At 44.1% G+C, this 13,144-nt stretch overlaps 1 protein-coding gene across 1 annotated transcript; it reads right to left on the bottom strand.

Annotated features, from left to right (window-relative positions):
• Positions 1 to 614: 614 nt before the first annotated feature.
• LOC108579874 (UDP-glucuronosyltransferase 1-8-like) lies at positions 615 to 10,058 on the bottom strand. The gene is made up of 9 exons (XM_017943495.1): positions 9,561 to 10,058; positions 8,206 to 8,276; positions 8,041 to 8,139; positions 7,513 to 7,652; positions 6,817 to 7,130; positions 3,497 to 3,716; positions 1,138 to 1,357; positions 773 to 967; positions 615 to 699 (listed from the first exon to the last, which is right to left on the bottom strand). The coding sequence occupies exons 1-9, from the start codon at positions 9,744 to 9,746 to the stop codon at positions 615 to 617; spliced, it is 1,530 nt and encodes a 509-aa protein (XP_017798984.1). The 5' UTR covers positions 9,747 to 10,058.
• Positions 10,059 to 13,144: the final 3,086 nt, after the last annotated feature.

Raw genomic sequence — 13,144 nt, 5'->3', positions numbered from 1 at the left:
ATAATTTTTCAAAAATAATTTTGTATTTAAATATTAATTTGACTACTGCATCAGTCCCGCCAGTTTCTACGGTCGACATTACGCGTTCGGGCACGGTTCGTTAGTCTCTCAATTTTTTTCTATTTTTACATTAAAAAGTGGTGAATTGTGATATTAAATGCATCATTTCGAAAGAATAACGATCGATTCAGTGTGTGAGAATGTAATTTTCATCGTGCTTCACGTTTGTTTAGTGTAACCAGTGTTTCCTTTATCGCGTTTCATTCCGTGGCTTCGTAATCAGAGAAGCCATTACTTTCGAAATAATTTTTCAATAAAAATTAGATTATTCGTAGTGTAACGTTATTTTCCGTGTTGTGTATAGTTTCAAGTGTCGTGGTTTTTGTTAGTTACCGCTTGTTCCTGTGTAAAACATACTTGGATTAGCTGAAAAGTCACTTTACGTAACTACGGTCGCACGGAGCTTGAGTTGAGAATCTCTACATGGTACTACGACGCATCGGTGAGTGGAATATTTCCATAAATCTTAAATACTAACAAAACGGTTGCTTCCAACGATACGAAAACGTCGATATTATAGTTTAATCTTTTCCTACGACGATAATTTCGTTCCCTTACTTATCAATTAACGGTATTCCTAAAATTACGAATCTTAAAGAACTACTCAGCTTTCGATTTTGTAAAATACCGTAGTCGAACCTGCAGTTTGATCATCGAAACATATTCTTTTATATTTACGAAACGAATAAAAATCAAATAACCGCATAATAACGTAAAAAATAAGGGTAAGACAAGGATTACCATCGTTCCGTAATAATCCACGAACGAAATATCGCGACCATGATAACGCATATGTTTCGAATTAGGGAATTTAATTACATGTTCCACGTTCCAAATAGCACGATCCATCGGTTTCACCAGTTCATCTTTCACAATCTCTGACATAATCTTGATATTGTTATAATACCTGCAAAATACAACGCAACGTCGTATTCACAAAAAAAATATTCCGTTACCATTTCAACCGTTCGTTCGTAACTTTCAATCGGTCGCTGTTTTATCGATCGAGGCTCGATAACGAGTTGTTTCGAGAACGTTATGAATATAGAGAAACCGTGTCTGCGACAATTTACTCACGTTTTATTTTCTATAACGTCGGTGAGGGTTTGCACGATAGATTCCTCGGTGATGGTATCGATGTTCAATGTAAGTCCGATACCGGCGTCCAGGATTTTACGTGCGTTGAAAAGTTGATCCCCGAAAAAGGGAATGGCGACTACAGGCACAGAATAGTGCACCGCCTCCTGCAACGACTGCAATCCACCCTGCATCACGTAGGCCATCACTTTCGGATGTGCTGCACATAAAAGTAACGTTAGCATCCGCGGATCGGGTGGAGGTAAAGCAGCGCCCTTATGGATTATCCGCCTTCGAGTATTACAAGCTTTCAAGCTTCCTCGAGTGTACACAGAGAAAAACAGCGAAGTAATGTTTCCCACGAGAAAAATATTTCGAATCTTGGGGACACGAATTGTCTTCCTACCCCCTGTCCCGCTTTTCATACGGCAAACAAATAATTGCGTTGTTACCGTGCCGTTTAATTCTACGCAATTACCGCGAGTAATATGCGTTCTGCCACGTGTAGGATAATGTTTCAGGAGTTGTCTTACGAGACAGTGAGACGCCGCAATTGCGTTTCATGCCTATATTAAGTCGCGAGCAAAGCACCGGGACAGCGGGAAACGAATCGGTCGGAATTTTGGTTTTGAAATTTTTGGTCGGAAATTGGAAAATTTTTTAATTTTTAAATTTAAAAACTTGAAAATTGGAAAATTCCAAGATTTGAAAATTGGAAAATTAGAAAAATAGAAAATTGGAAGATTCGAAGATTTGAAAATTGGAAAGTTAGAAAAATAGAAAATTGGAAAATTCCAAGATTTGAAAATTGGAAAATTCCAAGGTTTGAAAATTGGAAAATTCCAAGGTTTGAAAATTGGAAAAGTAGAAAATTCGAAAATTAGGATATTTGAAAATTAGGAAACGGGAAAATTGGAAAACCTAGCATATTTGAAAATTGGAAAATTCACAAATCTGCAAATTCCAAAACTAAAAAACTCGAACCTTGGAAAGCTGAAGCGTTGCGAAACGAAGGCGGACAATTCCAAGGTTGAAGAAACAAAGAAGACGTTAAGCGGGGTAATGAAAGGCGCGATTAAAGAGGTCTCTCATTAACCCCTTAATTCCAGCTATCGTGCCGCGATAGCGTCAAATAAACGTTCAACTGTTGTCAACTATCACCAACCAGAAACGTTCCTCGTCGACAGGGAAAGTTTTCATTTGAAATCCGACGCGTTGAATTCCGGGACTACGTAAACCGTAATAGCCAATTGAATTGAAATTCTCATTATTTGCACGGCGCCCTCCAGTTACATTTCGTATTTCCACCTTTAATACGTTTTCTATTACAGGGCGGCAGGTTTTCGGTGGAAGGGAGGCGGCCAACGCTAGTGAACGTAACCTGTCCGTCAATGTGTGCGAAAGTTTGCGCTTGCTTGCATTTGCATCGAGTCCGGGCGTTACCGCGAACGATGCGGAGTTGTTTGTCAGAATTTCCCGAGAGAATTTCGCCGCCGTGTCATGAGTTATCTTTCCGTTTCGCTATGAATCGTCTAGATCGCCGTTTCTCCCCACTCCCTCATCAACCAGGCTGTCCTCGTTTATTTTTTCTCGATCGTGCCTCTGGGCCGCCGAAAAACATTGCCACTTGTCTGCCGTAACGGCGAACACGTTCTATACCAATATTCTCTTCCTACTCTTTTTTTCCAAAATTTTGCTCCACGCATTTCCCAATTTTCCACGTAGCTTCGACCGAGCCGACGTAATTTCGAAAGCTGAACTCTTCCACGTGAGAGAGAGAGAGAGAGTTCTAATTATATCACCTGTGGAACTGTGCACCTTGACGTTTCGATCGTTTAAAAACGAGCGTGGACGACGTCGTTACACAGCACTCCCTTCTGGATGAAAGGACCTGCAAAGTCGGCGGCAACTTCGTTAAGTATCTCGCGCGAGCCTCCGCCCGTTGAATCTTCTTTAACGAACAGACTCCTCGCCGCGGCGAGTTTTGACGAGTTGTGTATGTAAATGAACGGAAACGTGATAATTAACGAACAGACGTGTACCTAAGACCGCGACGATCATTAAGTAACAACTTTTCTACCGCGAGAACAGAAATAGAAAAGTCCGCGAACGTTCGTAAACAGCCTGGTGGAATGAAAGTAGGGGAATCTTGGACAATTCGCCCATTGATCGATTAATCAGCGAATAAATAAGTCGGTTGATTACCACCGCAACGATAAAAGGTTTCACGAGGCGATTCATCGTCGAGAATAACGATCCCCGTGTTCAGAAGCCCGAGCGATAAAACGAATATATCCCGAAGCGGTCAATCTAAGCGCCGGTCAAAGGAGACACGGAAGGAACGAAGCGGTAGTCTTACCGAGAACCGCTTGCTGTGGCGCCCATTTCACAAATTTGATGTTGCCTGGGTGAATGGCCATGTCTCCGGTGTGTTTCCATAGAACTCTTTGCTTCACCGAGCTCAGCGCGTTGCACAATGCGGTCAAAGGACCAACTGGTAGTTGATGAGTTTGCAGATTCGATCCTAAGGAGAAGTAGATCGCCCCGTGTTCCGCCTTGTCTAGGAATTCTTCGATGTCCTGCGATTACAAATCGTTCTTTTCTTTCTTATTCTCCTGCAAGGGCTGGTTCGCTCAAGGTAGAAAAGTGGTTATAGGGATATTGTAAGGGCTTTCAATCTTGACGATATTTCGTCGCTGACTCCTCGTCCTTATCAACTACGCGGTTCAATTTCTTCTCCTCCTTGCAGTGCTCTTAACGCGTCCTTGTATGCGGGCCTTGACGCCCCTCTCTTGCCCCCGGGAAACCCAGGTTGGGGGTTTCTACTGTAGGAGGTGGTCTAATGAACTTTACTCAAATCAGGATGTCGTGCAAAGTGGTTTATTTCGACGTCCGTCTATTACCGAAACTAAGAACTCGGGCCGAACTCGCCAAGAGGCGCAGGCCAAGCCATAAACCGTCCCAAACAGCCTACACTACGGAGCAAGGTTCTTACCTGACCCAGCCCTTAAGGCGTGAAGGCGTTGGGACCTCTCGGGCTGCGGGTCATAAACCAGCGTGAGTCCTTACTCTTTCACGTGCCTGGGTAGAAACCTTACTGGTGCCAGGGTTTCCCGGAGGCAAGAGAAGGGCGTCAAGGCTCGTATATGAGGACGCGTTGAGTAAGACTAAGCGGAATATAGTAGAAAGATTATTATGTAAGAGTATGGCCGAGGGAGCATTGGGACTCGCGCTGGCTTATGACCCGCAGACCGAGAGGTCCCAACGCCTTGACACCCCCACGCGCTAAAGACTGGGTCAGGCAACCTTGCTCCGTAGAAACCTGTGCCAGGGTTTCCCGGAGGCAAGAGAGGGGCCTCAAGGCACGTATATGTGGGATCAATTCGCCAGGAAAAAAGGTATACACCGTCGCATAGCTAGCTCGAGCCTCGGCGCGCTACCTTCAACTGCCTTCTCTTCTACGCTTCACTCACGCCGCGCCGATACGCGCCACACGCATTCACGCGTGTCGGACCCGATCGCCGGCGGATCAGTCACCACAAGAGTATGGTCGAGGGAGCGTTGGGACTCGCGCTGGCTTATGACCCGCAGACTGGGAGGTCCCAACGCCTTGACACCCCCACGCGCTAAGGGCTGGGTCAGGCAACCTTGCTCCGTAGAAACCTGTGCCAGGGTTTCCCGGAGGCAAGAGAGGGGCGTCAAGGCTCGTATATAAGGACGCGTTAAATAAGAATGCGGAGATTGTATTGGACCGAATTAGGAAACGTGTAGTTGATAAGGACGGACCAGAAAAGAACGAGGCGCCAACGATAGACGGATTAATAAATGTATTGGGTTGGCAACTAAATGATTGCGGATTTGTCGATAGATGGTTTTAGCACATTCTTTTTTGTTGTCAACGTGTTCAAAGCACCTAACCTATATTGTTTTCCTGTTGTTTGGACTTCCACCTTTAATTAGTAAGAAAATTGTATCGATTAGTTATTTAGTTCCGTTCATTTTCAGACATATTTTATTGTATTATTTCCGAAAAGGCAGGAACGCATCGCAAGCATACTTCTGGCAAAAATCAGAAGTTTCATGAACATGGAATTATGACAAAAACGGACAATACCTAATTTAATAAAGTTATATTTTCAAGTAAAAATTTGGAACTTTCCTTCTTATTTAAAATCCGCAATCACTTAGTTGCCAACCCAATAGTTTTCAACATCAGTTTTAAATAATCCCGACGAATATTATTTAGACGAAACAGCCTTCACGCACGGGCCTCCGAGAAAGCCTTACCGACGAGTCCCAGGACGAAACGCCCTAACTTTTCCTTCTCCGCCTATCCTCGCTATCGTTCCTTCAGTGCCTTGCTATGTATATATTTCGACGCCTCTCTCTTGCCTCCGGGAAACCTCGGCAAGACTCCTTGCCTGACCCACACTTCTCGGTCTACGGGTTATGAAACAGCGCCAGTCCAAACGCTCGTTCCAACATACTCTTACAACGTCCACGTACCGAAATTTTCATTTCCGATAATTACCAGAACGAATTCGTTCGCCACATCGTCCAATGTTTCTCGCGTTCGCGTAATTACGCGGCAAAGAGGGTAGTAAAACAGGCGGTCCACGCAACCGCGGTAATTGTTCGCCGTTCAACAACGACAAAAACTTCTCACGTGGAGCAGAAAGCATTGTTGTATTAATTGCACCGGATTTAGACGGGCGCACGTGGATAACGATCACGTTTTGCATCTGAATGTTTCGCATCAAGTCCACGTGACGTTCGCACGCAATTGCGTGGTCGCAGATCCCTGCCTTCGGTCTCTCCAAACACGGTCGGATAATTTTTAATCGAGCGTCGATGGACCGCGACGCAACGTGTGCGTTTGGGGGAAACGTCGGTTTGACGGAAGAAACGATCTGGGTGTCAGGGATATTCCCTTGTCCAGGCGAGAAACGAAACGAGGGGGGAGGCTCTCTCGTAGAAACACCTTTGGAAAAATATTTTCCAGCCGTTCCGGCGTATAGGGGAGGTTGGGCGGGCTGGCGGAGGGATAAAAGGTACAACGAGCGACGGTAAATAGCAATGACCTTTACTTTCGCGTCGCAGCAACGCCGAGTCGTAGGTAAGCTTTCCCCTATACCGGTTACCTTGCCAGAGTGCTACGTATTTTCCCCCGGAGAAATCATTCTCCCTTGGCCGCGGTAGAGAGCTCCAACCCCTTGCGAAACTGCGCGAAATAACTCCGCGTTGCCCCGCCAGGAATAATAGCTGTAATCGTTGGCTGAATTTAAGGCACCTAATATCGCTTGTTGATCTACGAGCAGACTCTCTGATAAATCAACAGTCGTTACTTCTAGCCTGATTAGACGTACGCTTTGTGGATAGAAATTAGTAATGTTAGACCAGTTGGTTTGTCAACGTTTCTGCTCGTTTTAACGGGCTGGAATTTCTCTGGCGCGAGAGCAAATGCCAGATATTCCGTGGCTGTGGAGTTAGGTTCAAGCTGTAAGATGTGCTTAGTTTCAACAAAATGCGCGTACTTTCCCTCGGAAAAGGGGAAAGTGGCCTGCGAGGTGAGGTCAAAGTGTATTAATTACATTTAACAGCTAAAGTGTGTCGAAAAACTGAAGTATAGAGATGAAGAAGGTAAGTGAAAATAACTGTAAGGATAGTAAGCAATGATACCTTAGGCAACACTTCCTTTCTCTCCGTGATCTGTAGACTGTGCACCTCGATCACATTCGGCAGCAGCGGTTTCGGATACCCGAATACGTGATTGTTCCCCAATATCACCAGACTGAAGTTCCTGTCGATCTCGTCGACCGAGACGTCGGCCGTCCACTTGTTAACGATCATCTGCGCCCTCGGCAAATGCCAGTACCTGTAGTAGATCCTCGTCCACGCTGTGTACACGATATTCCATATACGTTCGTTCATACTCATTCGATTCGTGAACGGATAAGCCATGTCCGGATTGAACAGTGGATCATCTGGATTCCCTGAGTCGTACAAACCAAACATTTATCTCCTTTCTCTCTCGGTGGAACGGAACAATCGAGCAGGTGGCGTGCCTTTGTCCCCTTATTCCCCATCTGATACCGAGAAGATCGCCGCTACAGGTTAAAGCACTACCGCCCACCGATCTATCCTTCTCTAAAGGAAGGCTTGCTTTCCCCGATTGCTCGCACTTTCTACTTTACCAACAATTTACGTCAATTTCCGGCCCGGCTAACGACATTCCGCCCGGCCTGGGACACGAAGCCGGGCAGAAAAAGACGTCTCGGAAACGAGCTCGGCGAGACCGCTCGGTGCTCGGTTTTATCCCCGCCGCGCCGGCCAATTGTTTTCTTTTCGATCGGTGTATTTTCGTGTCACGCTTACCAACGGAGTCCATGACGTACGGCAGGTTCCCGACGCTCAGGAATCCGATTAGAACCGGCGAATTGTAATGCTTCACTAGGGCGTAATAGCACTGGTACCATAATTGTTCTATAATCACCGCGTCGAAGCTCTTGTTCCTCCTGAGAAGAGAGCGAGCGAGTGAGAGAGAGGGAGAAGAGGAAGAAGAACGTACGACTGCGCCGCGATCGCGAGATTAGCGTTTCGTACAGACCAAGTTGTAACGCGGACGCGAATTACTGTAATTTCTTTTTTTCACCCGGTTGTTTTCCGTTCTTTCTTTTGTTCTCTCGCGCCGCAGCTATGAACGAAAAGGCAAAGAACGCCGCTGACGCCCGGTAATTTCATACCCGGCTCACAGCAAGAAAATTGCGCCAGCACACTTTTCTTCGACTATTTTCTAGCTTTAACGAGTTTACGAAATGAACTTGTGTTTTCTACACCTTCCCTCTCCCTCCCGCCCGCTTCTTTTCACCGTACAGCCTTAAATAGAATGAATATTTGTATTACGAAATTAGGTGCGTGATGGCAGGGCTGAACAGTTGCTTCTCGCACAACTCGTTCGCCTCTCGCATGTTCTTCTGCAGCAGGGTGAACGCTCCCACGTGCCTGCGGAAGATCGATAATTTAGCAAATCTGACGCTTACGAGATTCTTCGTGTAATACCCAGCGCACCTTAAACCGGTGCAATCTCTTCTTTCGTAGGTGAACGACAAATCGACGTCCTCGTAATTCTTCGTAGGTTTCTAGAAAAAATTCTTCCTTAACCCTTTCGCCGCGACGAACTTCAGATCAAATTTCAACCGCCGTTGCAAAATTCGGTTTGTCGAATTAACCCTTTCGCGACGGCGTCAGTACGCCACTAACGGACGGGTCGTCGTGCCATTAGTGCACACCATACGCATTAAGAGTGTCTCGCGTTTTTTCAAATCTTAGAGGATTTCGTTGGAGCAGCAGAGGACTTAAGGGTGTATCGGATAAAGGGAATGTTGTCGAGGCCTTGTTCTGTATTTTAAAATAAATCCGGGGGGGAGCCAATGCGACGCAGTGGATGCCGGATATAACCGGCGCTAGTCGCGAAAGGGTTAAGGTGGACGTATATCGAAATGCTCCAACAGTATCGCCGGAGGAAAGGGTTCCGAGAGTTAATTAGAATTTTTCGTTCGAGCGGCGAAACGGTATAATGGTATAAATGATTGATTTCCTTGTTTCACCGTTGCACGCGCTGCTAAATTCTTGATTTCTCGAAGGAGCGGAGGAAGGAGGAGGAATGGAAAGGAAGCGGAAGAAGAAGAAGAAGAAAAGAAGGGAAAGAACGACGAGCATCGGGTCACAAAGAGACGCGTTTAACAAGAAGAAACGTTAGTAAGGGTAAATTGAAGCCGAACCAAGTTTGCGTAACTTTGAACCGGAGTTTATGGAGAGGGTAAAGGAAGAGGGACACGAAAGGGATCGGTGGGAAAAGTGAGCGGTAGTAGAGCAGGGGATGGAAGAAAGAGAAAGAGAAGTAAAAATGGACTTGGTGTAGGAGTGAACGAAAGAAGGCGGTAGTAACGCGTGGTCCAAGTGGAGCACAGAGTCAAACACCTATCTGAAATATCTTTTCGAACTTTCGTCCCTTCCTCTCCCCTACCGTCGCCGCTCTGCTCGCCGCCGCCGCGATATTATTGAATTATTAAACCATCGTTATAACCTGGTTAGAAGTGTTTTTCGCGCCTTTTTTACAAACTTTCTCAACGCTGATAAATGACGGAAGTTCTAACGTAATTGTATTGCGTATAAATTGCCATACTTTACGGGTAATGGTTAAAACAGTTTGTAACTCGATAAAATTCCCTCGTTCTCTGCCCGAGAAGAGAAACGGAGGACTAAGAGGAGGAAGAGGCGAGAGACAAGAGGAAAGAAGATGAGAAGACGATCGATTAAGTGGCACTGTTCGACGTCGTTCGAGTACCGAAAAAAAGAAAGGAGAAGGAAGAAAAATCGTGGAGCAGCGAGAGAGAGAGAGAGAGAGAGAAAATCACACTTACCTTTGACGGAATGGTTGATATCACGGTGACGTTGTGTCCACGAGCCGCCAAAGCTTTCATCAATGCTTGAAAGGGTTGCTGGTGGCTGTAGCTCGCGCTGGGACAAATTCCGAGAATGTTGAATCCGATGGCGGGCGAGAATTGACGAAAGAGTAAAAGCACCAGCACCAGAGGAGACACCAGCATCTTGTTGGTTCGCGAAGAGAAGCACGGAGTAGTATTTCGAGGCGAGAGACACTTGAGCCACGCGAGAAATAGTCTTTCAATTTTTTAAACGAGAATCGAGGTTGCCGGTGTTACCGCGCCCCCTTTTGTAGGAATTTCCGAGGGGTGAATTCACCTGCGAGGAGCTGAGGAACGGGCTGGCAAGGAGGCGGAGGCGAGTAGAACGATCTACGCGTGAAAAATTCACAACATGTTTCACGATCAGTTTGCTCGGGGCCACGATAAATATGTGAAGCCGCTTGTACCATCGGTCGCGTGTTCCTCGCACGGCTTACCGGGAGAAATAATGCAAGCCTCGTCCAGCTAGCGACAGATATTTTTATACCGCAGCCGCGAAACATAAAGGCGTCATTCAGGTCTCGAGCACTGTTTCACGGAATCTATTCCCTTATCTCCGCCGTGGATGCTCGAATACGATTCGACGAAGCTCGTCGTATATCGCAAGACGAGCCGAACCAATCTCCCGACTTTTTTAATCGAATCACGCTACTTCCAATTTCGAGCGATGATCAATTGTTTCGGGACAAAGGATCGCTTGTCTTCCGGCAGTACGTTGCCCTCTTAGACAAAATTTCAAATTTCATTCGACAGAAGGGAATTCTAACGGAAATTCAGAGGATCTCGAAATCGTGAAATTGAAGACCACGTTTTTATACGCGTCCCCACGTGAATAAAATACGTATCTTGGAGATTACCCGTGTTTCAAAATGGACGATACAATCGGGGTGCGAGGAAAAGAGAAACACAGTTACACGGAGGGAAGATGGTCCGAAATTTGCGTGTAAACGATGAGTCGGTCGGGAAGGGTAATAATAAGAAGAGGAAAAAAGGGTAGAGAAGAATGTTGGCTGGAGACGAATCACCGAGAGTCGCGCCATTAGCTTCGATGTACGCTTCTGCCATGGCGTGAAGAGGAGAATGGCTCCGGGTTCAGTGTACGGAATGATGCGGTCGCCGGCTACGGAGAAAAATTGGTCCACCGTTTCTAAAGAAAAGTTCCAGCCGAGGAAAAATGTCGTTCGTTCCCGCGAAAACTATGCCCCTTTTTCTTGCACACACTGATTTCGCCCGCGCCCAACGATACCGCCGACGTAGAAATATACGCGTGCACGTAATTATCATAATATAATAACCCATTCCGTGTATCGTTGAATCGTTTCGTTTCGCGTTACCAACACGCGTCTCTTGTTTCGCCAAGTTTCGAATAAAATATATTCAAAAAAAAAAAAAGAAGAGAAATTCGTTCGGTGGACCGCGAGAGTATTATGCAATCGTTAATTAAAAAACTTTACAACGTTACGTCATTAAGCGTTACAGAGATAAACGTTTCACGGGTGAAACAAAAGATTTTTGCATAGCTGACGTAACTGCGGGCTTAAACGCGCCGCATTACTTAGAGTCGTAATAATACCGGGATACGAGAAAAGCCTCGTTAATTCGAGATATTGTGTGCGCCGTTGCACCGTAAAGGGTGCATCGTTTGCGTTGCCTGAAAAAGTCACGAGAATTTGTCCCTTTAATCGGGCCCACCCTTCTCTCTCGAGAAAATAATCGTCTTTATCGTTAATCTCGTTTCACTTGCAACCAACAATCGGTGCAAGATGCCTCGGTCCCGGTTTCACAACACACGTCTCCAACGAATTAGTCCTGTATATTCGTGAATACCTTTCGTACAATTACAGTAAATTCTCTACAAGAGTCAGTAAGTTTGGATTCTACAAGTGACAGTATAGATGGTCCTACGCCTAGGTCTGCGTCATTGCTGCGCCCATGTTATTTCGCTCGCAGTCAGTCAAGCGTGTAACGCTACACCTTTAATTTTACTTTTTTTCATCTGGAATTTTATTTAACATCATGTTGGTGAGATTTTTCTGATGAAAATGATATCAAACACGATATAATTTGAACAACATTTACTTATTAACACGTTCACTGTCGCGCCAGATTTACAGGTTGCTGTCAGGCGGCCACAAGAAAATACATTTTAAGCATAGGATTATAGTATTATGCTTTATAATTTTTTTTTTTCAATTGAAAATAATGTCTAGCTTGCTATGATGTTCAAAATTTTTAGTTGACAACATTTATTTTATTTTAATTATTCTAAACATTTGAGGCACTCCAGTCACTGATGACCACCATGGCCATATCGAGGAAACAATCTAACGTTAAATCTTGTTGAGTGATTAATTTAATTTCGTAATATATCGCTTTAGCGAGCCACCGTTTGGTTGCCAATTGTTTATCACATAGAGTCGGCCTACCTCCACGTAAAAAAAAAAAAAAGGAAGGGTCGATTCCACAACTGTCAGTAAAATGTAGGGTCGATTCGACAAGTGTCAGTAAAATGTAAGTTCGATAGCAGCAGAAAAGCTGCTAAACAATTAGAATTAAATGTAGCGATAGAAATTATTGCAATAATGCGTAATGCAATTGCAAAATTGAAAGAATCAAAAGAAAAAACGCGAATTCATATCTTTCTCGATTCTAGAATATAAGAAAATTTGAATAAAATACGCGACGAGAATTGGGGAGAAGCATAAGTTAAACGCGTCAAAATATTCAATAATAAACGAACTAGGGATGAAGCTGTTATTTCAATACGCGATGCACTGACTCTAGTATTTACTAAAATTCAAAAATTCTCGCATAAATTCCGAAAATAGATTATTAATTACGGTAAACTACTGAGACGGTTTAATTTAGGGTGGGCATAGTGGACGAGTGTAGTGCACTGGTTCCAAATCAGCTCATAATATACAATAATAAATCAACTAACTATTTAACATGCAATTCATCCAAATTTCTTGGATGGCCAGTCATAAAATAAATTCAATATCAGAGAAAATATATATAAAATACTGAAAGAAAAATTTCAAATTAATTTCAATTGCTGGAAGAAAAGTAACGAAAAAGCAACCTCTCAAAGTCATTTCAATATCCTATTCGACAAGTCTGAAGAACAACGATGACTAAAATTCAAATGTTTATTTCCCTAAACCTTCAAAATAATTTCGAAATATTTTATTCGAAGCGGAGTATTCCAAGTCAGTATCGATAATTGAAGAAATTATTTGATTGTATTTAAAAGAACCGAAAGGAGAATATTTAAAGTCTGATATTAAATGTCTAGCAAGTACCAGTAATTGGTAAAATGATTTATATTTGTTTTAAAAGGAAAATTTCTAATAGGTATTAGTTAAAATGAATTATTATTCAGTCTATTGTATTGAAATTCTAATTGATTCTAATGTATACAAGTGTTACAAGAAGGCTGAGTGTGTACAGGGTGGACACTGACTCTAGTATTTACTAAAATTCAAAAATTCTCGTATAAATTCCGAAAATAGATTATTAAT

This window comes from Habropoda laboriosa, unplaced genomic scaffold (assembly GCF_001263275.1).
Source record: "Habropoda laboriosa isolate 0110345459 unplaced genomic scaffold, ASM126327v1 scaffold2, whole genome shotgun sequence".
NCBI lineage: Eukaryota > Metazoa > Arthropoda > Insecta > Hymenoptera > Apidae > Habropoda > Habropoda laboriosa.
This window is presented reverse-complemented; position numbering and strand designations above follow the sequence as displayed.

What these genes read in the sequence shown, in the direction of transcription:
- LOC108579874 (XM_017943495.1), bottom strand. Translation starts at nt 9,746, where the DNA reads ATGCTGGTGTCTCCTCTGGTGCTGGTGCTTTTACTCTTTCGTCAATTC. An exon ending in GCCATCACGCACCTAATTTC is followed by an intron (nt 7,653 to 8,040) that starts GTAATACAAATA and finishes CTCTCTTCTCAG; the next exon opens with GAGGAACAAGAGCTTCGACG. An exon ending in GTACGTCATGGACTCCGTTG is followed by an intron (nt 7,131 to 7,512) that starts GTAAGCGTGACA and finishes TGTACGACTCAG; the next exon opens with GGAATCCAGATGATCCACTG.